This window comes from Rattus rattus, chromosome 12, assembly GCF_011064425.1.
Source record: "Rattus rattus isolate New Zealand chromosome 12, Rrattus_CSIRO_v1, whole genome shotgun sequence".
In the NCBI taxonomy this organism is placed as follows: domain Eukaryota; kingdom Metazoa; phylum Chordata; class Mammalia; order Rodentia; family Muridae; genus Rattus; species Rattus rattus.
This window is the reverse complement of record NC_046165.1, coordinates 4,396,674-4,423,881: the sequence shown is the minus strand read 5'-3', so window position 1 is coordinate 4,423,881 and position 27,208 is coordinate 4,396,674. Positions and strand designations below refer to the sequence as shown.

General features: G+C 44.9%; 1 protein-coding gene across 6 annotated transcripts in view; it reads left to right on the top strand.

Moving 5' to 3' along the window:
- The window catches only part of Mbnl2 (muscleblind like splicing regulator 2), a 159,705-nt gene extending 134,968 nt beyond the window's left edge, over positions 1 to 24,737 (top strand). For all 6 annotated transcript variants that reach the window (XM_032917745.1, XM_032917750.1, XM_032917748.1 and 3 more), the window contains one exon: positions 21,953 to 24,737. In XM_032917745.1, coding sequence (XP_032773636.1) covers positions 21,953 to 21,967 — 15 coding nt within the window. In that variant the 3' untranslated portion in view covers positions 21,968 to 24,737. The remainder of the gene's footprint in view (positions 1 to 21,952) is intronic.
- Positions 24,738 to 27,208: the final 2,471 nt, after the last annotated feature.

Sequence of the window (27,208 nt, the reverse complement as noted above, 5' to 3'; positions counted from 1 at the left end):
GTGCTTCTAAACAGGGATGGGAGACAGGAGACTCTGCACCATTCTAAGTAGGTTCAAAGCTCTTTGCACCTACTCAGTGTAGGGTGTCTGGATGCCTGCTTTGGGAGTCAGGTGCTGCCTCTCAGAACCAGGTTTCTGTGAGATTGATCCAGTTTGTTAGAACATCCTCCCTTCGGGGGGGGGGGGGACAAGTCTCTGCTATCCTATAGGAGTGCCTGCTATAGTAAGACTCCACATTTATGACAGATTGGGTGTCTCTGATCTGCAGACATTTTTCCTAAAAAAGGGAGAAGGGCGAGACAAAGAAACGCTTTAGAACCGAAGAGTACGTTCTGCTCGCATCCACTTGTGCGTGCTGCTACAGTGATAAACGACTGGCCTAGTGACCCTTTGGTGCTGCTTGTAGAAAGCACTGACGTGGGAAAGGTATAGAGAGGAGTGCAAGGGAGGAGGGAGTGAACAGGCCAGCCGGAAGTTCGCCCCCTCAGGGTGTGATTGATAAAGGAACGAACAAGTTTAACTTGTTAGGGCTGGGAAACTAGAGGAGACGTGAGTGGCTGCCCCAATCCTAGATTCCTTCTGATGGTGAAGAGAAATGGGGTGTCAGTTCCCGCGAAGGTCTGATTACACTTGGAGAGAGACAGCACAGAAAAGCAGATCACTGCAGCATAAGTGCGCTTTCGGATAGGATATATTCATTGTCTATCTCAATGAACTCTGAAGAGCCAAGCGACTAGCAAAAAGCTCTAAGCACCTATGAGCAGGAAACTCGGAGGTGAATAATGACTGTGAAATGACAGGTTATTATCGTGTTAAAGTTCACTCTGTAAATGCCAATCGAACCAGGCCCGTGTGACCCACGAAAGTCAATAAAAACTCAGGAGCCTGGAGGCTCTGCGGCCCTGAAGCTCCGGAAGGAGGAAGTGGGGGGCGGGGCTCCGGAGGGCGGAGCTCACTGAGTGACAGGCACCCTGCCCTAGTCCTTCCAGAGCCCGCGCTGTGTTGGGCACAAAACGCAGTTGTGTTTCAACCGAGTTTTGGCTAATTCAGATTGTCTGCCGCTTCAAATGCTGAATACTAAATAGGTACTCCTAATTAGGTGCAAGAGATTTGAAGGAGAAAGAGGGCACACCGAAACTCCGAAACTCCCAGGGGCAGCCTCCACCCAGAGCTGTTTACTTGAGCCCCAGGAGGCACACAGACCATAGCTTCAGCGTTGATGCCCAGGACCAGGAAAAGTCTCTCAACCTTAGATTAGCAGTTTGCGAAAGACAGAATATAAATACATTCTGGAATTTTTTATTTTTAAGAAATACCTGCTTAGCTCTAAAAATACATAGTAAACAAAAATATAACAAGCAAACGTATTGAGCTATTTTCTGATTTAATTAATATTTTTTAATTTCAATATATTAAATTAAACATAATAATAATACTTAGTAGCATATATTAAATGTAAATATATAATATATAGTAAATGTTCTCTCATTTTTACATAGCTTGACTCTATTCCACAGTGTGTGTGTGTGTGTGTGTGTGTGTGTGTGTGTGTGTGTGTGTGTGTGTGTGAAATAGATACCATTGGATCCTCACTGTGGGTTTACGAGACTGGTAAAATGTTCATCTTTCTCCTTTTATAGATGGTAAAACTGAAACAACATTTCCCTGTGTTAACTGGACTGACATGGCATAAATGGCCTGGTCGGGTTTACAGCAGGCAGTTTGGCTACACAGGTCCTGCTCATCTGCCCCCAGTTCGCTGCCTCCTACACAATAATGAATGTTCAAAAGTCACCTCTCACAACGTAACCCTCAGGCGGGGGTCACCATAAACTCAAGGCCTTTAGGGAAGCGGCCTGGTTGTTGTCTCCAACTAAGGAGGGCACGAAACTGGGCAGATGAATGTGGACATAGGGAGGAGGCCAGCTACTTAGACAAACACGGGGTCACGTTTAGAAATTATGCAGCAGACCTCGCTAGGATTAGGGTTAGGCAATGCTAGGACCTGAGACCACGATCTATAATTTCTAAAGAATAAATCTAAGAAAGACTTAGTTAGCTAGCAGTCTTAGGAAGCAGGGTGCGAGGGCACTTTTCTCCCATAGACTTGACGATCCACGTCTTTCAGTGTCAGAATGCCTTGGCAACAGCAGTAAAAGCAAAAAAGAAAAAAAGAAAAAAAGAAAAAAAAATCGTAATAAAGTGAAATGGCGTGCAGTACCGTGAGCCAGTTCCGGCCACTCACAGGGTTAGACTGTGTAGAACTTAGTGATGCAGAACAACTTAGTGTGGGGGTTGCCTAGCTTTTTCACTATAGACATTTTATCTAATAAGAGACAGCAGGACTGTGCTACCTTTTTTTTTTTTTTTTTTTTTTGAGGATTTTGGATTTTCAAAATCAAAAACTTATTTTACACGCTGTACGCAGGTACAGCAGACGGGAGGGGAGGGACGTAGAGGTTAGCTAGAAAAGAGCCAATCGTTCGATTGGTCAGTGTATGGGTGTGGCCCCAAGTAGGGATCTCGGGAAGAATAGTCTTGGGAACAGACGCTGAGAAGACTGGACGGTTGGATTTGAGGTGGAAGACTCTGCGGAGACTTGAAAACTTTTGACGAGATTCTGAACGGGATCGGGGCAGCTGGCCAGGGCTTGCATGTTACATAGGAGAGTAACTTAAAGCCACACACAAACACCTCCACACTAGGACAGGAGCTGCCCAAAGAACTGTCAGCTGGCAGAAAGAGAGGTGGGAAGGCATGAACGGTTACCACAGGAAGTAATTTCTTAGGCTCTGAGTTCTTTCCAGAGCAGTAACTTGGTGGCTTCACTGGTCATATGCATCCAGTGTGCCTACCCCAATATGTTGTTACGGAGAACTACGGAAGCCTAGAGCCCCACAGGGGTGCACGGACTCCCCTCAACTGTGAAGAGACCCCACTGCCTCTGACTCCGCATTATAGTTCTGAGGATAGAAAAGAATAAGCCGGGGTTGGGGATTTAGCTCAGTGGTAGAGCGCTTGCCTAGGAAGCGCAAGGCCCTGGGTTCGGTCCCCAGCTCCGAAAAAAAGAACCAAAAAAAAAAGAAAAGAATAAGCCATGGTTTATGGGGTGTCCGGGAGGAAAACAATTATAACGGTTAGGGATCTCTGGAGCTCCCACACAGTGCCTTCAGAAACCGAAGTCACGTGGTGTTTCCATCACAGTGTGAGCAATCACTTAACCATGTCCCCAAAACATGCCAGTTCATGGTCCTGGCCTTCACACTCCATCACATCTCTGTAACTCCTCCTAAGACTAAGCCCACTCAACGGATTTGGCCTTAAGAAAAGTTTGGTGAAAATTAGTTGATAATGTGTATGTCATGTATATATCACACTTTCCGATTACATTTATTTATTTAGGGTGTGCATGCACCAGCACGTATGTGGCGCTCAAAAGACAAATTGCAGGAGCCCTTTCTCTCCTGCGATCTAGGATCTCGGGGTTGAACTCGGGCTGTGAGGCTCTGCACCCAGTGCCTTTACCCTCTGACCATCTCACCACCGCCCCCACCTTTTTATTGAAATATCTGATAAGCTAGAAAATTTCATCTTTCAGACACGCCAGATATAGGTGTGTTACATCTGACATTCGACCTCAGTGATACTCTACCAGAAAAATAATGTGGTTGCCTGTAACCAGACCGCCCGTTGTGTTTTAACCGGCCTCTGTAAGAGCTACTTTTAAGGAAAACCTATCTCGCCTTACCGCCATTGCCGCTGTAGACATAACCCAAGGCGACTGTGGTGAGGATGTTCCGCTTCATGCCTAACACAGCTCGGCCTCGTGGGATTTCTATTATTCCGTGCCATCTGCTGGGACTATATTCAGACAAATGTAGGAGGCCGTCAGCATTTCCACTCTTCATCACTTGACCCATTTTAGGGCCTGCGTTTGTCTCACGAGAAAGTATCTTGGTTCTGTGGGGCCCGGTGTGGGAGGGGTAGGCTTCTGTCAGTTCTCCCGCCTGGAATACACAGCAGAGTGGCCAGGCTCCCGTGCAGAGGATCAAACTGCCAAACACTCCTTTCTCACAGTCTGCCCATCCCTGAGAGCTGAACACAAAAAAGCGCTGGGCCCCGGAGCGAATGGTCTCCAAAAAAAAGCAAAGATCACGAACCATCGCACTGCATTGTGGGTAGAAAACTGTCAGACTCTACGGCTTGTGCACTGCATTCTGGGTAGAGTCCTCCCTCTTCCAGCTTTCACTGGTTGGGCCGTTTTAACTATTTTCCTTGTAGGCTTAGTGTGAGCTCCTTGGTGACTGAATCTAATTGCCCGAGTGGAGGAGTCTAGATTTTCAGGTAGGGGGAAATGTTTTCGAAGGTGAAAGTACACTGCAGGGCTTAGGTGAACTGGATGAGTAAGGGTAGACAGAGTTGTGCTTGGTCGGTTTGTTTTGTGTGTGTGTGTGTGTGTGTGTGTGTTTTATCTGTAAGAAGTCAGGAAATCGGCTGGTGAGATGGCTCAACAGGGAAACAGCATTTGCCTCACAAGCCTGGATATCTTGAGTTTGAGTCCCAGAACTCAGTGAAGGGGAGAATTGATTCTGAAAGTCCTCTCTCTGAATCCCACATATGTGCATCATGACATACACATGCTAGCATTCGCACGCACGCACGCACGCACGTGGATTTCAGAAAATCCAGAAAAAAACAGGCCATTTTTTTACCTGGCCTCAGAGATAGCTGCTTCAGGGGTGCCTACAGTGAGGCTTGATTAATGGAAATACCTACAGATTCTTGAGGAAAGTAAGTAATGTAGGCTTGATTAATGAGAACCTACAGATTTTTAGGGAAAGTAAGTTATGTAAGCACTGTGATCCAGTACAGTCTCATTTTTCTCAAGTGATTCACACCTCGCGGTGAGAGTCTCGGGCACACGTTTTGTTCATAGCACCTAGCAGGTCTAGTTCTGAGCAGCTAACCTGTCGGGAGAGTCCTGAGGTGCCTGGTGCATTGTCCTACTTAGAGCTTCAAATCCCGTACTCTCTTGCGTTTGACAGGACTTCGGGTGGGGGTTATTCCTGGATTGGGAAGTCGTAATCCCCAGAGTAACTTGACTCTTAAAGTATTAGTAAAGCTAGTTCCACCGCTCTGTTCAGGCTGCTGTCTCGGAGCTGTGTGGATATGGTAGCTCATCTTGTGTGTTATTCCCAGCTGGAGATTTTCGAGGAAGGGTGGACTAGCTGCCGGGGCATGAACTCAGCCAGTGTCCAAGGGCTTAGTGATGGGTAGGGCTTTTCTCCATAGCAGCCACAAACAGAGCAAATGTTCACTCCTTTCTGCGCCCTAATCAAGATGCCTTCTTGCACTTCTACCTGGCCTCAGAGGTCAGGATGGGGGGCGGGGGGAGAGGTAGTGACACATTACTCGTTAGGGGAGGCATGGGTCCCAAGAAACTGTGGCTGCATTTACTGGAAGTAGAAGAGGCAGTGACTTCCGGGATCACATAAGTTTCAGTCTATCCCAGTTACAGTTGGGAGGGATGCTAGAGGTAATTAGGGGTCAGTGGCTTAGTAAGGAGATATGAATTCATCAGAGCACATCCTAAGAACATGAAACCCCCTATGTAAATATCACTGCCAGGGAAATAAGCCCCGAGGTAAGATTCTGTACCCAAAGTAGCCAGGGACACATCTCTGCAGGATGTGGGGGAGACTGGAAGATGGTAAGGTGCAGACCAACCTGGAAGATATGCAAAGGGTTAAGGCGAGGGCCTTGGGATGGCTTTGTCAATGGGACACTTGCTGTGCAAGCTTGAGCACAGAGCTCAGTCTGCAGAGAGAAGGCAAACAAAGGCAGAGCTCTGAAATCCCAGCCATGGAAAGATAGAGGCAGGAGGATCTCCTGCCTGTCCGCCAGGCTAGTCAGATATGGCACCATCTCAAAGCACAGGGTGAAGGGACTGCGGACTGTGTCACTCAGGAAACTGCTTGCTACACAAATACTGAAACCTGGGTGTAGATTTCCAGCAACCTGTGCAAAAAGCTAGGCATGGCAGCACAGATCTGGAACCCCAACAGAGACAGGTGGTATCCTGGATCTCACTGGATAGAACCTCTGAACTCCAAACTCAGTGAGAGTTTACCTCAGAGGACTAAGGCTGAGAATAGTTAAGGAAGACACCAGATATCAACATCTGGGTCCCACATGCGTATACACACACACACACACACACACACACACACACAAGGAATATATCGGTAAAGAGATGCTACAGTTACAGATCTAAATAGGGTGACAACAGTTTATCTTAGGTAAGCTTTAAAACACTTGTTTTGGTCCTGTCGGGTGGCTGGGTGGAAGCATGGAACAGAAAATGCTGTGGTCACTCATGGAAAAGGAAATGGAATTTGGAAGTCCCAGGAAGCAGGAAACTGTGTCCATGGAGATTACATGGGAACCGAGAGGGAGGGACTGAGCACGAGCTTATCACCAAGTGGCTTCTCCACCAGGGAGGCCCTAGGATAAGGACTGGGGGGAAGAGAAGGCTCAGGTGATGAATGATTACTGACAGGTTCCAGAGAGGCCATCTGCCCCGCAACCTTCCTGTTGGCACTTTTACTTTGATTTGTACCAGATCAGATTGGATGACTGGTATTTTCTGACAAGGGTTTATGAAGAGCTATAAGCCGTCCTAGCCATCGGACTCTGTCACGTGTCAGCATCAGGCACAGGAGCTCACCACTGCTCTCCATGGCGTGTTTCTAAAAGCAGTATCATCAAATTGATCGCTGTAGGATGTCACTCAGTGTCCTCCAGTCATGGGTGCATCAGGTGAAGAACAGTTTCTATTAAACCATCCAGGTGTAAGTCAGTAAGTCCAAAGAGCAAATTACCACAGTCATGCCATGCCTGTAGAATAAAGTGTGGTGTGTGTGTGTGTGTGTGTGTGTGTGTGTGTGTGTGTGTGTGTTCATGTCTGTGTGTATGTGTGTATAGGGACACATGCGTGTTGAGGCCAGAGGCTCCACAGAAAATGCCTACCCAAGTCACTCTTCACCTTATTTTATTTTAATATTGTGCCTGTCCTGGAACCTGGAGCTCACTCTTTTAATTAGACTGGCTGGTCAGCAAGCATCAGGAGTCCTCCCCCTCCCAGCACCAGGAGTCCTCCCCCTCCCAGCACCAGGAGTCCTCCCCCTTCCAGCACTAGGAGTCCTTCCCCTCCCCCTCCCAGCACTGGGGCTGTAGTGAAAGCACAGTGCACTCAGGCTTTTACATGGGTGCTGGAGATCCCAACTGGAGTCCGCTTGCTCGTGTGGCAAGCACTCCTCCCACTGAGCTCTCTCCCCAGCCCTAGAATAACATATTTACGCAAAGCAGGAAAGCCTAGATCCCATTAGGGCAGTCTTTTCTCCATTTCGCCAGCTGCCTTCTCGAGAAAGGGCTTTAAAGGATCTAGGAAGGACCCCAAGGATGACAGAGCACACTGACAGCACAGACATAACTCAAGCCACCGTCCAGCCTGAAGCCCTTGTCATGTGCCAAACACCATGCACAGCGTTTGGTGTGAATTATCTGAAAGCAGAAAGGTCCCCAAAGGGACCCTGGGAGATGGCTGAGGAGCATGCCCAAGGTTGTACTGCTAAGAAGCAAAGCTGGATTTCAAACTGCCCTAAACGTCTAAAGCTCCATTTTATAATAAAACCCAAGAGTATCGGACTGACCTGCTCCCAGTTATAGGGTGAGAAACTTGGTCTCCTAACACTGCATTTAGACCTCGTTTGCTCCCCACAAAGCACGGTTCACATCAATCCCACTGTCTGTGGTGGTGCTGTTCTACAACAAACGGTGCAGCCATAAAACAGCTCAGTGGGTTCAGGACAGCGGGTGTTGCTTGACGAGATTCCTATCCCTTGTGTTCTTCTGGGCTCTTCTGACCCCTGAAACATGCACTGGAACAGAGGGTTGGAAAGGGAGACCTGAGAAGTGTGTATTGGCAAAGACGAAGTTCATTATGTGCTCTGCCCCTGGACGGGGAATTTCGAGTTGCTCGTTGGAAGTTTATCTCGGTTTGTTAAGCGTAAGCCGGGAAGTCCCTGCTACGTGAGAAGTGAAGTCCTCAAAGTTGGACTGCAGACATTCATTTGTTAAACAAGACTGGTTCGCAGAAGTGTCCACGAATAGCCATTATCTCTAAGCGCGGGACTCTAGAAATAATAATGAAGCTCGTGGGAATATTTATATTCCGTGGCTTTGACTAGGGTAATAAAACAGTGTCAAAGGCTGGGGCTGTACTCAGTGGAAGGGCTTCCCTCGCACGTCTGGGGTCCTGGGTTCAGCTTCTATTACTGCCAGAAATAAAAAGATAGTTTAGGGTCGTTGTTTAATACTGTCCTAGGAGTAGAATGACTTTGGATTTCCATCAGAGAGATGAGGAGTATGGAGAATAAAAGAGAATGGATGTCTTGCTCGCGGTGTGGGCCTACTAAGCCTGCTGCTGGGCATGTGGGAATGAGACGTGCCGCCAAACGGGGGATATCGTCAGATTCCCATGGTGGTGGACACTGTCCACACCGCATTGATGCACAGAGCTGCATTCCTACAGTAAGAGGCTTCAGTTTGCAAAAAATGATTATTATGGGATGACAGTCAAAACTTCAATGAAAAAAAATTAGAGAAATTCAGTCTGGCTTCATTCAGTGACGTCAGCATGTGTCGTAGAGAGGGAAGCCAGTGCATTCGATATTCTAAAATATCTTAATCTCGTCAAAAAACAAGCATATTTCCAACACGTGGGGCACCATTCAAACCTCTATTTAGATGTGAAGTGGAATTATTCGAATAACTATTCAAATAGAAACTGAAACCAAATTTGATTTAGGATTATGGATCCTAAAATAATAGCCCTAGGGAAAGAAAACCCCCTTTTATCAAAACCTCTACCCGACTCCTTATAGGCATCGCTTTATTTAATACTCATTATTGCTCTGTGGAGCACCTCCTGCATTTTCCAGATCAGGACAAATCACAGAGAATAAATGGCCCACAACTGAACGTTTAAACCTCAGGCACGGAACCCTGCAAACCCTGTGCTCCCCAGCACATTCGAAGGGACTTGTGGTCTGTGTAGGGTTTGGCTGTTAGGAAATCCTGCCAGTCATACTCAGGAGAGTAGAGTTAAGCAGGTCAGCCTTTGCCCAGCATGCACGAGGGAGGGAATGTGTTCAGTCCTCAGTACCAGGCGACCCAAAACAAGAAGTACAGCCTTGAATATTTCAACCGTTTCAGAAGTCCTCGCAGAGATGGACACTTCCTGAAATCTATATTCCGCATTACAGTTGTCTGTAAATACCGGTGGAGATTTGTCAGAGAAACTCAGATTTCAGCTCAGGGACAAAAACCAGGATGTGGATCAAGAGGGCACGGTTTCAGCATTCCAGAGCAGTAACCCAGCAGGGAAAGGGTGGACCCCGAGGCCTCTCATCTCAGAGCTGACCCAGAGGTCTCAATTTAAAAAAAAAAAATAGAGGTGGTTTTTCTCCATTGTCTCCATAGAACTTTCTTGTCCACAGCCTCAGGTAAACTGAGGGTCACTAGTTAAGAAAGGATGCTCTGGACAGCCTACATGTGATGGGTGAAAATGAACGACCGGACGGTCCCTTTATTCCTAGGTAAAGGCACGGAACTAAGTCAGCTGAGCGGATGGGGCAGGGCAGGTCCAGAACCAGGAGTCCCATTTTTAAAGCCAGAAACAGGAAGGGTGAAAGCCAGGAAGGGTAGGAGGTGGACAAAGTTCTCAGAGCCAGACACAGTGTGAGACGCACTGTCTGTGGACACAGTGTGGAAACACAGCACCCGGAACACTGTGGCAAGAGGGTGTCAGGTCAGAGGCCAGTGTGGGCTGTGTGAACCACTGTCTCCATAAAACCAGGGCTGGCGGGGTAGCTCAGGGCTAGAGAATATTCCTGTTGTGTGTGCACAGATCCTTGCTTCAGTTCCCGGCACTGAAAGCACATGGGTCAAGGAAGGAAGATTCAGAGGTGGTGTTTAATCGCCGCGGGTTTCCATTAAGAGGAAAAGTTCTGGAGGTGGGCTGTGTTGAGAGTTGCAGAGCAAAGTGACTGTCTCGTGTCAGTGAGCTACTACTCATCAGAAACGCTTAACGTAGACCTTGTTTTAGGTATACTTTACCACACTGTTTAAATGGACACGGTCTACCTGAACACTTCTCCCAAAAGGTGGGGGAGGAGGGTAAGAAAGATGCCAGAGGACCTAGGCTGTTGCTAATCTTATATTGTAAGATGATTCTTCTCATGATAAAGATTCTTCCTTGTCCCGTGCCCCCCCCCCTTCAGAGTTCTGTTCTCGGAAAGACAGTGACTGTGTGCAGCTGTGGGGTTTTCTTCAGCGGACTAGATCTGTTAAGTGAGGTTTACCCTGGGACAGCAGGCATTATTAAACAGCCCACTATTTATTCGGTGGCAGTGTCTTCTTGCTTCCTCTCAGCACTGGATATGAGGAAACCGTACAGCTGGGGCCCTGGGAATGAGGCAGTGGAAAGACAGCCCGTTTTCTCTCGGGCCTTACATAATAAAGGGTATGGGCAACGAAGAAACGTGCAAATAATTGTAGTCAGAGTAATTATGGGATGCAGATCACCTCAGTGAGACCCAACCACTGGCATGGACGTTTAGTAATAAGGAAATGAGGAGAGAGCAGCTGCTGTCCTTGATAAAGCATCCTCCTCTGGCTTCATCTTGCCACGTCTTACAGCACAGTGTTTCTGGGCTTCCTGGGGAGTTGTTGGGAGAGCTGGTTGTGACCTCACCTAAACGCCCACTGCCCTGTGGAGGTAATACCATGCCACAAGCAAGCAACGTGAGAACAGGGGCTCAGACAGCTCACAAACACAGCCGGGGGCACAGACGAGACTCCTGAGTGTCTCTCCTATCGCTCATCTACTCTCTGGTTTGTTTGGTTGTTTGGTTTTCCTTGAGTGGCTAAATCAAACTCTCACACACACACACACACACACAGAGAGAGAGAGAGAGAGAGAGAGAGAGAGAGAGAGAGAGAGAGAGAGAGAGAGAGAGAGAGGCACAGTCCCCACAGGCAAAGAGCTAAAGGGGGGGTTTAGGATCTTCTCTATGCTGGAAGCTGTTGACCGGAAGCTGTTGACCAGCAGTAGCTCGCGCTTCTCCCTCTGCCCCCCCCCAGGGGGGTCCCAACACTGGAAGGCGCACCATCCAATACTTCACACCGTCCTCCTGTTTAGCCTTTGGTTGGTGTTTCTGCCGTTGGTGCTTTAAAAGCCCGTCCCTAATGGTCTGAGTTACACATTCCGCCCTCCTGTGAAAATAGACACTGCAGCCAGCCTGTGCTGGAATCCCAGGCCTGACACTGCGGGTAGTGAAGCCAGAAGCAGGGTAGGGAGCAGAGTTGGGGGCTTGTGCTAAGTATAGTGAGAGCTCATTCTTGTTTTGTTTTTTTTTTTTTTTTTTTTTTGTTTTTTTTTTTCGGGGCTGGGGACCAACCCAGGACCTTGCGCCCTAGGCAAGCGCCTACCACTGAGCCAAATCCCCCAACCCCACGAGAGCTCATTCTTACGCATTTATTTTCTTCCTGACCTGGATCTTTAATTTATTACTGTGAGGAAAACCACATAATTGTAAAAAAAAAAGAAAAAGACAATCCTATATTGCGCGAACAGATCTTCCTGAAATTTCTTTGCAGTTGCCATATCAACTAATTAATCGTTAAAAAAAAATAAAATAATTGCTTCAGGTCCTTTTTTTCTCTTGGACACCGACATTTTTCATTCTTGAGTTGTTGACTTGTGAAAGCTTTAAGTCTGATGTCAAAAATAACTATTAAAAAATAATAGACACATTATTGTCCATTTATATAACAAAGAGAATCCTAATGTTACCCAAATTAGCGTTTACGTGTAAATCTTTTCTTTGATTCAGCACCCGCACCTAGAAGTCTGCACCAGTGAAACCACTCAGGAGTGGGCTGCCTACTTAACCTCAGCCTCGCTTCCTACACATATCATTGTAAATATTCTAAGTATTTTAGGATATTTGCATTAGTAATATGGCCCTAATTTTATATATTTTGAGTAATTTTATATATTACAGTAGGAAAATGTAGCCTTCTTTAACGTATACAGTCTGCATTTGGAAAGTATATTTTTCAAGTTCTTTGGCCGATGGCTTGGGTGCTCGTTTTTCCTGTAGAAACAGCTCTGGCCTGGTGGTTATGGCTCCATGTGAACCCAGAGATGCTCCAGCAGGCCCTTTGGGTGCCCTTTTCAGTCTTGTTCAAGCTCATGGTGCGGTCAGTTAAGGGAGAGCCTGTGGAATAGCACTGGGAAGTGCAGTGTGGTGCAAGCCGGGGTGTGGAGAGACGGCTCAGTCAGTAAAGGGCTTGGGCTTGTCCTGTGAGTTTGAAAATAATAGCTTGAATCTGCAACATCCACAAATAAAGCTGAGCATAGACCCGGGTGTGGATCCATGATCCCAGCACCGGGAAACCTGACGGAGATTCTGGAGCCCAACAGCCAGCCAGGCTAACCAAATCAGTGAGAGACCCTGTCCCCCAAATATGGTCATGAGCAATTGAGGAAACGCCCTGCCTGTATGAACCTCTAGCCTCCACACTCATGCACACACACACATTCACACAAGACACATGCACATGTGCACACACACATGCATCTACACCACACATGCATGCACACCACACACACATTTATATGCATGCATACACACAAATGCATTCACACCACATGAACACATGCATGTATTCATACCATACATAGACAAATGTGCACACACATACACATGCATGCATATACACACATATGCATTCACACCGCATACATGCACACATAAATATGCATGCATGTACTCATACCACAAACGTGCATGTAATTCACACCACACACATGGATATATTCATACCATACGTACATACATGCACATACACACCCATATACACATGCATGCACACACACACATGCATTTGCACCACACACATGCATATAATTCACACCACACATATACACTCGTGAGTGCACACTCATGTATTCACAACACACACACACACACACACACACACACACACACACACGCAGACTAGTTCCTGGCCAGCTATGGCTTGCACTGTCTGCTTGCCCTGCCTGCTTGCTTTCTTGCTGGCTCTCATTTGACCCCTCCAGCCTAAAGGGTTGTCTTAGGTTTTGCCTTCTTTCACAGATGCAGATCAAACGTAATCGCATAACTATTCTTTACAAAATAAACACACAGCACTCTTCAATATTTTTGATAACACCAGGGGAAAAGATCAAGAAAAGAAAAGAAATGGGTTGGGGAGAACCTTGCCATATTCTTTTACTTCCTCCTCAGTGTATGTAAGAACCGTTCTTAGGGAACATACACTCGAATTTCATACACTGTTCAATTACAACAGAGTATAACATGTTAGTGGAAGATGAGTTGAGGATAGCCCTTCTATCTCAGAGTAAAATGGAGGAATTCTCCCACAGGTGGAAGACAGAAACTGGGACTAGCCTGGGGAAGAAAAGCCTTGCGTAGGGTGCATGGAGAAAGCCCCATGCCTTGATTCCTACCACAGTGGATAGGCTAGCCCTGCACCTCCATCATGAACGGTGTGTAAAGAGAATTCCAATCCTGTTAGAGGGATTCACGATGACAGGAAAGCTCACTCCTCAAAGGACAGAGCACACATGGGTGATAAGCCGTCTATAAGGGGACGTGGCTTTTGTCTGGTTCACATAGGTTAGCAATATCGAGTATACGCAAGCCCCCTATTTACCTACATTATACATTACTTACATTATAATTATGTCTCAACCACACTATAGCTGTGGACACCATTTCTGAAGCCACTGATGGTTTGTTTATATGGCATTTGGGAAAACAGGGGAGTTGTTTGTGGTGAGTGTGTGATGCGTGACTTGGAAAGAAACTTTCTAACTGAGACCGTCACTCTGGGGCAGCCTTGAATGTTTCAGAGCACTCATGTAGGAACCGGTCCTGCCTTGCTGTGAGAACCCTCCAGAGATAAGCTTCAGAGGCCCTGGATTTCAGAGGCCATGATCAAAGTCACCCTGTAATATACCCCAGGCGTCTAGATGTTTCCACACAGGACCTGTTTCCATACGACATGTGGGTGCTTGGTCCCAAACCACCAACTTCCACTCACAGATCTTGTCCGGGTAACCTGTCGGTGTGGGCCTTTGTCGGTAATCTCTAATCTGGGTGGATGCTAACGTTTTCCATATAGAGAACCCAGTTACTAATACTTTATATGACAGTTTTTTATATTAAAACATATCCCCAAAGTCTTCCATTTATCAACAACAAAATGGAGGGAGCATGTTTTTCCAAAACTGAGCCACCAGACTTTGGCATCGGTGAAGACAGAGAAGTTGTATCTTTGGGTGCTAACTTTCGGCAGTGACTCAAAACAAAGCGGTTGAAACAAAACTGCTCTCGGGGACCACCAAGTGTTAGAGGCACACCACCCAACCTGTTTGCTTTCCTTGGAGTGAAACTGTCGATTTGTGCCCAGGACCCCAGGCTGTGCCTCTTCTGCACAAATAAATCTCCATTCAAAAGTAAGTTAGATGAGGTGACATCCTGCGTTCCCCTGGAATAGTGGTCCCCTAAATAACAAGTAAGACTGTCTTCAGAAGCTGGGGCTAGAAGGGAATTGCTAGAGTGACTGTTAGCATTCCATGCGTGTGGTCCAGCACACACCTGTAGTTCCAGCACACACCTGTGATTCCACCATACACCTGTAGTTCCAGCTCACACCTGTGGTTCCAGCACACACCTGTGATTCCAGCACACACCTGAGGTTCCAGCACACACCTGAGATGCCAGCACACACCTGTGGTTCCACCATACACCTGAGGTTCCAGCACACACCTGAGATTCCAGCACACACCTGTGATTCCAGCACACACCTGTGGTTCCACCATACATCTGAGGTTCCACCATACACCTGTGGTTCCACCATACACCTGAGGTTCCAGCACACACCTGAGATGCCAGCACACACCTGTGATTCCAGCACACACCTGAGGTTCCAGCACACACCTGAGATGCCAGCACACACCTGTGGTTCCACCATACACCTGAGGGTCCACCACACACCTGTGGTTCCAGCACATACCTGTGGTTTCACCATACAGCTGAGATTCCACCATACACCTGTGGTTCCACCACACACCTGTGATTCCAGCACAACACCTGTGGTTCCAGCACAACACCTGTGGTTCCAGCACACCCTTGTTTTAGCAATACTGGACTAGAGGCAGGACTATCAGAACTTCAAAGTCATACTTAACTACACAGCAAGTCTGAGGCCAGTCTCAGGCTAAATGAGACCATGTCTCAAAAATATTTTTTTTCTTTTTTTTCTTTTTTTCTCGGAGCTGGGGACCGAACCCAGGGCCTTGTGCTTGCTAGGCAAGCGCTCTACCACTGAGCTAAATCCCCAACCCCAAAAATCCCCAACCCCAAAAATAATTTTAAGATAACCCTTCAACATGTCTTTCCGTGTGCTGCCATCAGAATGCTCTATGGGCTCTGCCTCTCTGGCAGCATCAGAAATGGACACCATTTTTGGTGACAGTAATGGCTGTCGTATAAAAGGGCTGTGTGGCTCTAGAGCAAAGAAGAGAAGAAAATGAACAGTGGCGGGTGTGAGCAGGGCAGAGTAAGAACAACACGGGGAGGAGAGGGGTTTGGAAACCCCTCATCATCAGAGCACTTTTTAGCATGTGCAAGACCGTGGGTTCAGTCCCCATCACAGAACAAGAAGTCAATAAATATCAGGATGGTAGAAAACAAGCAAGTCTCCATTACACTTTAAAGGACGTAGTTAGTTTTGTTTCAGAAAATGGGGAAATGCCATGGCTGTGGAGCCCTGTGACCAGGCAAACAGTCTTCTCTGGTTGCTGGTCCCTGTGACCATGGCAGTGGTCTTTCCTAGTTGCTGGTCCCTGTGACCATGGCAACCGTCTTCTAACATATTTGCCACCTTTAGACATTTTCCTCTGGTGGAATTTTGGTTTGCTGTCCACATTTTCCTGTGTGATTCCGGCCCCAGCCTGGAGAACTGTTCTTTTTATCTATATATGACAAGTGAAGACAGTATGGAGCAGTACTATATGAAGCAGTACTCTATTACAGAAGGCTACCGTGTCTTTTGCAGTCTTGGGCTCTCCACTCTTGCCCGCATTGCGTGTTGTCCCTAATTCAGCTGATGGTCATCTGTGAATGGGGTACTGTCTTCAGTTACTTCCTCTGTATTTGTCCATTCAACCAGATACTGGTGACTCCTGTATGCCCACCCCTCTTCCTAGACACCAGGGACATTAAGGATGGATTAGAGACCCCTCCTGGGGAATTTGCTGAGGACTCACTTAATATACCTGCCTGGAAATATCCACTACGACTTGAAGTTTGTGATACCAAGAACCTCTGAGGTACTTTCATAGCTCAGCAAGGCCACACACATATTTTATCAGGTATATTTTATCTACCTCTCCAAAGCCAACAATATAAAGACAGCATTTGATAGCTAGTCACGGGGGAAACTTAAGGGAAACATCCCTTGCTCTTCTCCGCCCCCCACCCCCACCCCGGAGCTGAGGACCGAACCCAGGGCTTTGTGCTTGCAGGCAAGCGCTCTACCACTGAGCTAAATCCCCAACCCCATCCCTTGCTCTTCTTAAGTTGTTTTGGGGGTTTGGGTGCACGGATGCATCAACCGAGATGTCGTCCACATCGACTAAGCAAAGCTTTTCTTAATGAACGGAGAATTTGAGCTGCCATCTCTGAAGATACATTTTTGAATCCTGGCAATGAGTGTTTTCTGTAGGGAGTGTAAATTTTTCCAGAAGCCACGTAAACTCACCCTTTTGAGAGTATACATTCAGCTCCTAAAGATCACCCACAAGTAGCAAACTCCGAGGCACCGGTGGTTGTCTCCGAAACAGTAAAGCAATCCCATGATTCTTTGCGCCCTCCTGCAGGAAGACTGACGGTTGAGTTCCTGGCGCTGATGAGTTCAAATTCAGTGATTCCATTTCTGCACAAACTGTTTTCGATTTCAACCCAAGCGTATTTCACATCCTGGTCAGATCTCTTCTAAGTGATGGATGGCTCACCCTAAATCCATCATCATTAAGTAGGAGACAGGACAACATGAATATTTCATAGCTAGTGATTGAGTCCGGGGCAGGATGATCGTGTTTTCTTTTTAGTCATTGGGCGTCTTCTGGTCTAGTGGCCTAGTCCTGGGAGTGAGCACTAAATGTCTGGAAGTTGCAGGATTAACTCTCCAGTACACATTCTCTCCCAGTCCCGCCAACGGCCCTGCCACTGTCTGCCCTGATTTGCTACAACTATTGCTCAGCTCGGGAAGCAGCAGCCTAGACTTGGCTGGGTCTCTCCCCTGAAGAAGTGACTCTTAGCATATGCACACCAACAGTCTGCTGCTGAATCTAGTCCAGGCATGGATTTGAGCCACACAAAACCATTTTCTGTAGCATGGATCAGTCACAGGATTTTCTGCTACCTGGCCCCAAAAGGCTTGGTATTTTTTAGAGGAGCCTAGCCCAGAGCACCTCATCATAATTCTCTCGCCACACATCCCCACACACCTCAGTAAAGATACAAGAATTAGTCAGTGGCTGCCCAGTGCATGATGGGAAGACCTATTCAATGCTCTTGTGAGTCATTCATGCTGTCTTCAAAAAATATCAGACCACTCTGCTCACACGTAAAATAGCATAGGGTACCAACACACTGAGGAGATCCATCAGACTTAAACACAGCAATTTAAGAGTTATAGTTTAATTAATCCATTTGATTTTCTTTCCTTGCGAATAAGTAGATTCTATCGCAGCCATCCAACTTTTTTTGTACCATACATGTTGCCATAACCAGAGGGGCCAGAACTGATTGGTGAAGGCACTCTTGATCAGAGGTCAAGTGTGTTTGTGTTTTCTAACTTGAAGTGTAGACTTCGTGGGTATCAGCTGTCTTCATTTCTATGTGTTCTCTTTTCAGTGGGAGAGGAATTTGAAAACAATATTTTCAGTTCAAAGTTTTGAGTAACCATACATTGGCAGACCATAGTAGTACTTAAGAATTCTCCAGTCATGGTTCTCTCGTAGTAGATACAACTTACTTAAGGGAATCACCCACTAGGAAGATACATAGACATGGGTCTCCTTTGATTGTTCGATTTAGTGCCTGTTGTGGCTTGCAGGGTTTTCTCAGAAACAATGGCAATCTGGTGGGGTGGGGTGACTGTAACTGACCTTTCTTGCAAGGGTAGGGTGACTGACTGAAGTCCCTTGCATTCATTGGGATTCAGCCTCAGACTGGGACAGGATGTAGGTGGTCACTCAGGGCCAGCACTTGCTCCTCCAGAGCCTGGGAAAGGTCTCCTAACACTGTTTCCCACACATGCACCAGGCTGGTTCTTTCCGGCTGGTCCTATAGCGTCCCTTTCTCTCTGACTCATAGGTTCGAGGGCATCCTGCTCAGCTAGTATGCCTCAGTTTCCCCTAGTCCCTGGCATGGGTCCAAGAAGGGCCACCAATTGCATTCCCTGAAGAGAACTCTCACGTCACGAGCCAATTGAGTAAATATGTATCCAACCAACGCAAGCCAGCTAATGCTGCACAGACTTCCATGTCTGCAGAATGCAATTACAACACGCACGAGGCTCCGGTGGGACAGATCCGCTCAGAGCCTGAGTCAAGAGGGTGGATACCAAGTCAAGCACAAACTAGAGGCCCTTGGGAGACTTGATATGCTAACTCTCCATTTAACTTACATGTAGACTTTCATAGACCTAATAAAGTTTCCAGTTGCCTCCTCCAAGGATGTGTGGGCTACGGTACCTTGGGTAAGGAATGCTAGGGAACCACTTCAGCTTGGACTAAAACAGAAAAGACAGCACTGGTATTCGGCCTGCTGTGCTTATTTTGATATGCTGTTCTCAAAGTTGGTTTTCATTAGTATGTTTGCTCTGTGTGTGTGTGTGTGTGTGTGTGTGTGTGTGTGTGCATGCTTGCAAATAAATACTCATAGAGGCTGATGCCAGAGCATCGGATCTCCTGGAGCTGGTTGTAAGCCACTGGCCATGGGTGCTAAGAACCAAACTGAGCCCTCTGAAGGAGTCATAAGCACTGTCGACCTCTGAGCCGTCTCTTCAGCCCCGATATTTTAATTAAGCATTTGTTAAAATGTACATCAGATTTGTAGTGTATTGCCACCTCACCTATATCAACTGTAAGCCTAGTATTTTAATAGTATGGTTTTTGCCAGTATTTAATGTTCAGAAGCCTTCTGAAGCGTTCAGTTCATCTGGGTATAAAAAAACTGTCGTAAAGAACGGTAGAAGTAGGGGTGGGGGACTTAGCCTAGTGTTAGAGTGCTTGCCTAGCAAACACAAGGCCCCGAGTTCGGTCCTCAGCTCTGGAAGTAAAAAGAAAGAATGGGAGTGGCAAAGTGATGAAGAGGTGTGCCGGGAGATGTAGATATGGATGTGGTACAGGGACACTTCACCCTAGAATGTACTTCATTCAGACAGTCCCAGTGAGTTAGTGTTCTCAGAAAGAAAAGAAGAAACAATAAATGATACTTCCTTGGAAACCATTGCCACCCACAAATGGAACTTCTAAGGAGAAAAACTGAATGCCTCACTCAGCCCTGAGGTCAAATCCCAGAAGTTCTTGAAGCCCACAGCTGCTCTGAGTATGCCCCAGCCTTTTCATCCTACACACGCATGGCATGCCATAGACAGATAAAGTACGGCCCTGACAAACAGTTTTCTGGTCTAGACTCGTCATGACTTGAAGTCCAGCAACACCAGAGCCCACTCTTCCCTGTCTAGCTCCAGGCACTGACTCCATGCACTCCATTCACTGTCAGGGGGAAGGCAGGCCGCAGGAGCTCCAGCTTAGCTATTTCCCAGTGGTCTCTCTGTCACGAACACGTTAAAAGCATCCTTGTAAGTTTCCGTAACGCAAACCCCCGTTTTCATTGCTAGGTTTTCTGTAGGGCGCCCATCAGGTGTTTGTTTGTTCTGTCCGGCTTTTTAACTTCATCCAATAAGCAGAACTGTGTACATTCCAAAAATTACATCATTATTTTGTCTAAGGAGCTAGTGGGTCCCCTGTACCCTTCAGGGTCTGTTGCTAAAGTAAGAGAAAATAGGGGAAAAACTAGAACGTGATTAGCGGAAGACATCATTGGGAAGCAGATCTGTTGTACAGATATAGCATGGAGGCTGGGGACTGAAATACAGGAAAGCCTTATCTAATAGTCAGCTACCTAAACCTAAAATCAAAGTATAAACTGACTATTCGGAGATTCTAAGTATTACCTAACTGCCATGACGTCATTCAAAGACAGAATGATAAATGCAATCTAATCCCATGACAGTATCTACATATAAAAGTTCTATGTTGCCCTTATTCACAGATCGGTCACCCACAGTTCAGTGGGTACCTGAAGCTGCCGCTCTTCTGTAGGACCAACGTTTGGTTCCCAGCACCCGAGTTGAGCAGCTCAGAACTCCCAACACTGTCTTCTGGGCACCCGCCCCAGTGTAGCTTCCTCACTCCCAGACACTCGTGCAGCCATAGAAGTAAAGATGAGTGATTAAACCCTAGGTGAACAGCCTCAGGATCTCGAAGTTCCGAACCTCCATTTCACATAGATTTCCATAAGTCACCTCCATTTTTAGCCCATTCCATAGACCGCCTCTGTGTGCCCAATGAAGTAAAGGACGGATATGTTTATCACTCGAGTATACTAAAGTATTACATATGAACTATATCAGGCATAAACTCTGATATAATAGGATAATAAATTACGTCTGTAGAAATAACCCTTTTATTGGGAACTGAAACCCGATGTGCACCAGTGTTAGCTAATATTTACCACAGGGGGTTCGTTCCATCAGTTATTTCTTATTTCTTCTTGGCTACCTAACAAATGAACTTGTGTTCATTAGTGTGTTGCAAAGAGCAAATACTTTTGATAAAACTTTATACCCAAGCATGATACTTATTGGTCTAGACCGCCTAGGCCCAAACCCCTCACCCCAAGAGCATTGGATTAGATAGGGACACCCTTGGGCTGGGGGTGGGGGGGTTAGCTCAGTGGCAGAGTGCTGGCCTAGCATGTGCAAGGCCCTGGAATCACAGTCCAGTGATGCAGAGCAGAGCAGGGACCTTGGCTGTTAACCCCAGAAGCCACAGCTTGGAGTTAGTAGTAGCCTGGCTTGAACTTTGTCTGAGCTTTTGTGTTTGTTACAAATATTTTTAACTGCTTCATTAGATGCTTATCCCTTCTCAGTGTGACGTTTAAGCATATCCTGCATTTGAACCTGGTTCCTGTTCTGTCTCAGGCACAAGGCTATGTTTGATAAGACTGCATTTTTTTTGAGTTGTAACTGAACAGTTAAACTATCTGCTTGATTAATGTGTAGAGTTAAGTTCAAAAACAACTTCCCAAGATGAATTCTCTGACTCGACTTTCTGGTCAGTAGATCTAATGTCAGTTTGATTTAGTGATATGAGCATAGACCAAAGAAATACGAAGCAAAATCACTTAAAGAGATTGAGGGCGGGACAGACTGCCTGCCCACATACATGCTGCCGTGGTCTCACAGAGCACTGTGTGTGTGAGTCACTACTCCTCGCCACGGGCACACAGAAGAAACGGCCTAGTGCAGACATCCTCAGCATGAAGGGTACAGGCTTTACAAAGTTAATGATCGTGTCAGAACTATGAGATGTTGGAGATCATTCTGCTCTCAAATATCTCTGTGCAAAAGAATAAGACTTGAGCTTCTTCTTTTCCCTGCAGGAGGTCTAAATTGCGCTTGTCTTTTTCTTTAACAGATAATTCTGAAATAATCAACAGAAATGGAATGGAATGCCAAGAATCTGCATTGAGAATAACTAAACATTGTTACTGTACATACTATCCCCTTTGCTCCTCAATAGAATTGCCACAAACTGCATGCTAAATTTAGTTCTTCCGGACAGACCGCAACCCTAAGGCTAGTTCTGCTATGTCATATACGAGTATTAAATATGGTATGCTTAGTATATTCCAGCCTAAGATAGTTAACTACCTGAGACCAGCTGCGATGTTCAAAGACATACAGGATGAGGTTTTCTTTTACAGGGTTCTGAGCGTAGTTTCTGTCCCAGGAATATTGTCTTATCTCCATAACGATAGCCGATGCAGAAAGCCCACCCAGTATACACATTTCGACTCAGAATACTTCAAATTTAGCAATAAGCAGTTAGCTTTAGTTTAAGTACCTATTCCAAGGGCAGGTTCGATTCTAATTCCAATCACCATCATTTCATTTCCTGACTGGATCATAAGGGTATGATTTCACTTCCTGAGGAGACGGACACTCGAAGCAGAGACGGGAAGTGAAGTAAAACACGCACCTGCCTCGCAGGTCTAAAATCTGAGTGGCAGTTCAAGCACAGTTGCCGGGGACACATCAAGAGTGTGGGGTTCGCTTTGCCAGGAGATGCCACACTGAATCATGGGATTCTAGAATAACATTGCATAGATCAAAAAAAAAAAAAAACTTTTGCACGGTATGACCTTCATACCCAACCCGACAAAGTCTTGGAGGTATTATTTCACAAGTATATTTTTAAAGTTGTTTTATAAGAGAGACTTTGTAGAAGTGCCTAGATTTTGCCAGACTTCATCCAGCTTGACAAGAATGAAAGGCTCATGCCGACAGTCGAATCTAAGGGATTGGTCTTTCAAACTCACCCTCCGGTTGCCTGTTACTGAGTAACTCCTCTAAACTAAAACCTAGTCAAACAGGGAAGCTGTAGGTGAGGAGGTCTGTATAATATTCCAGTTTAAGTACGTCTGAGTTTAGTCACTACAGATGCAAACTGTGACTTTAATCTAAATTACTATGTAAACAAACAAACAAAAAAAAAGAAGTAGATAGTTTCACTTTTTAAAAAATCCATTACTGTTTTTGCATTTTAAAAGTTGGATTAAAGGGTTGTAACTAACTACAGCATGGAAAAAAATAGTTCTTTTAATTCTTTCACCTTAAAGCATATTTTATGTCTCAAAAGTATAAAAAACTTTAATACAAGTACATACATATTATATATACACATACATATATATACTATATATGGATGAAACATATTTTAATGTTGTTTACTTTTTTTAAATACTTGGTTGATCTTCAAGGTAATAGCGATACAATTAAATTTTGTTCAGAAGGTTTGTTTTAAAGTTTATTTTAAGCACTATCGTACCAAATATTTCATATTTCACATTTTATATGTTGCACATAGCCTACACAGTACTAGTTTTTAAATTATTGTTTAAGAAATGAAACAACTGTTATAAATGGATATTATGTGTAATTGTTTAAAACATCCATTTTCTTTGTGAACATTTTAGTGATTGAAGTATTTTGACTTTTGAGATTGAATGTAAAATATTTTAAATTTTTGGTATCATTGCCTGTTCTGAAAGCTAAAGGCATCCAACCATATCATTTTTGTTTTGATTGAGAAAAAAACTGCATTTAATTCATGTTGGTCAAAGTCTAATTACTATCTATTTATCTTACATCATAGATCTGATAACTGTATCAAAAAGAGAAATCCCATTCTGAGTGTAATCTTGAGTAGTGCTTGTATCGTGTTTGTTTTTAATTTGTGGAAAGGTATTGTATCTAACTTGTATCACTTCCATAGTTCTCATCTTCATGTATGATTGATACTTGTAACTCTCTCAGCTATAACAATGTAGTTACGCTACAACTTGCCTAAAACACTCAGACTTATTTTTTTTCTTTACTTACTCATTTAAACGCATTAAAAAGATAGTAGACTAAAAAGGTAAATTATGGGAATCACCGAAATATTTTTGTAGACTAATTGTTGTAACTGTCTTCTTTTTCTTTCTTTTCATGATTTTTTATTTTAAAAATTATTAGCACATAGCTATTTTCAGCCCTTTAATAATTGAGCATCAAAACATCACCTCTATCCCCCAGCAAATATAGATGACTGTATTTTTACTATGATATCCATTTTCCAGAATTGTGATTATAATATGCAGAGTCAAATACGCCATTTCCAATAAGGAGGAAGCAAGGCAAATGCATAGATGTACAAATATATGTACAACAGATTTTGCTTTTTATTTATTTATAATGTAATTTTATAGAATAATTCTGGGATTTGAGAGGATCTAAAACTATTTTTCTGTATAAATATTATTTGCCAAAAGTTTGTTTATATTCAGAAGTCTGACTATGATGGATAAATCTTAAATGCTTTGTTTAATTACAAAAACAAAATCACCAATATCCAAGACAGGAAGATAACAGTTCAACAACTTAGTGAAGTTAGGAAACTAACTCCACTCGTACGGGAACTCCATTTCACTCTTGGTTTTCAGGATATAACAGCACTTCACAGAAATATTCTTTCAGCCATATGCCACTGGTCACATTTCTACTAAATCTTTCTGTAACACTTCTTAAAGAATTCCCTCATTCGTTATCTCACGGTGTAAGCAGGACTCTAATTTGTATCAATTCTATGTTTTTGGTTGTAATATTCAGTTCACTCACCCAATGTACAACCAATGAAATAAAAGAAGCATTTAAAAGGATTGTGTTGCGGTCTTCCTTCTTGTTTAGGTAGGTAATTAGTTGGACAGAAATGTTGTCATGGATACCACTCGGTGACACCAAAGAACAAGCAGCAGTCTCTAATTGGGACAGAGAGAGGCATAGATAGATAGATAGATAGATAGATAGATAGATAGATAGATAGATAGATAGACAGACAGACAGACAGACAGATAGATATGGATGGATGGATGGATGGATGGATGGATGGATGGATGGATGGATAATAGGTAGATAGATAGACAGACTGATTTAGCTTTGGGTTTGGTTTTTTTCTTTTACACTTTTGTTTGGGGGTGGCCCATGTCACTGTGTATATTTGGAGGCAGAAGGACAACTTGAGGGAGTTGATTCTGTCCTCGCATGTGAGCCCTAGAGATTGAACTCATGTCATCAGGTTTGGCAACAAGCACATGTGTCCACTGAGCCATCTTTCCAGCCCTGGGCTTTGGCTTTAAGTAGCAGGAATAATAATTTAGAGTGACCACTTGGTAAATGCTTCCAGTGTCCTTTAAAGTCAGCATCAGTGCATCCCACTGTTTGCTATGATTCTGACTCATCGTGGGAAACATGCAGGTCAGTGAGCAAATGGGGGCCAAGCATCAAGAATGTGAGTTTCATGAATGAATGAATGAGTGAGTGAGTGAGTGACGGGAGGAGCCATTAGCCTGTTATGCAGATTTCTAGGAGGAGCTTAAGTGGTCAGTGTGATGTGTAGCTGCTGAGGGGGGGGGGCAGAACAGTGAATCCATTGTATGCAAAAGGCCTGGCTGTATAGACTAAGAACAGAACAGGTTGGAAGGGAATTTGTAGCTCTTTCGTCCACATTCTACCTAGAGCGTGCTCCTAAGACGGCATCTCAAGGGCTGGAGAGTTAGCTCAGCAGTTAAGAGAATTGGCTGCTCTTTGAGGGGACTTCAGGACCTACATGGCGGTTCACAGCTCTGTAAATTCAGTTCCAGGGAATCTGACACCCTCTTCTGGCCACCACAGGTACTGCATGCCTATGGTATACAGAAAATCACCCATACACATAAATAATAAAAACTAAGGTTAAAAAAAAAAATGCATGTCAAACCCAAAAGGATATGAAAGCAGCCTGCTTTATATCTCTTTAGCATAAAATCATTTAGGTATAAAGTACCAATTGCCTTATATAGTTCTCTGTCAAAAATATTATTTTAATTTTGGACTATATAATCAAAAAATGATACTTCAGACCCAGTTCTCTGTCCTTTAATCAGAGAGGTTTTTTTTTACAACACTATAGAATTAGGGGCAGCCATGCAAGCTGAAGTAATGTTCAACATACTGATGTTTTTAAACTGTCAGAAATATTCAACATGGCGACTCCCTAAGGAATAATCGCCCCACTTCAAGTATCCAAGTATCTGAGAAATTGAGTAACTATTTCTGTTGAACTCCTCCCTCCCCATAAAAGTAGCTGAGTATTGTGAATACACGTGAGTCACAAAGAATGAATCGATAATGGCTTCCCTCTGTTCCTCGGCAGAGGAGGCAAGGGAGGTAGGGTAGGAGGTCCGGGCTCCAAGGTCCATGTTAAACAGTCTGTGTACATTTCCAATGAGTCTGCCCTACGTCGATGAACACAGTTGCCAATACTGGACAAGCGGGTGCAGCTGCTGCAGAGATTCCGAACTCAGAGCACGGCAAACACACATTGTTCTGTGAGTCTAGATTCTAGAGCAACAGTGCTCTCCCAACAGCGCTCTCCCAACAGCGCTCTCCTAACAGTGCTCTCCCAACAGTGCTGTCCCGAGTCTGCCTTCCAGGTAAGGAGATTCCTAGCTCTGCCCAGCACCTTCTCCTGTCACATTTTAACATGCCTGACCAGCCAGCACACCACTTCAATATCTTCTTTTGCTTCAGTCTCTTTAAGAACCGACCACCTGCCAACTAGGGGTGTCTTCCCACGACGTTCCATGTGACTTTCACGTGCGCTGGTTGGCTTCATTTTAGTCAAGTCATGTCCGATACTCCTCACACTGAGGTGTTTTCATGAGACAGCGTAGATCAGCGACCGGTTCGGATCACATACATTTTACGCTGTTTGTAGCTTTACAAAGGATCCCTTATACTCGCCTGTAAAGGGAAAAGTAAAACCTCGTAAAAACTAGGCAACCCTTTTATGAATTGGAACTTCAAGTTTTGGCTCATCTTAACTCCACAGCCGTGTTGGAATGAACTTAACTGTCAGCCATTCTCCAAGCTACACTTTCATATTCTAAGTACGAAATTTAGGTGGCTTTAAAGTGAAGTTAATTTTAAAATTATTTTTCCTTCTAATAAATGGGTTTTCTTCCCTGTCATAATAACACACTGTTAGAAATACGTTGTTACTTTGTAGTTATAAACTGCAAAGTACTATTAGAGATTCCGGACAGAGCTTAATTCTTTATTAGGACCAGAAGTGCTTCTCTCCAGGGTATGG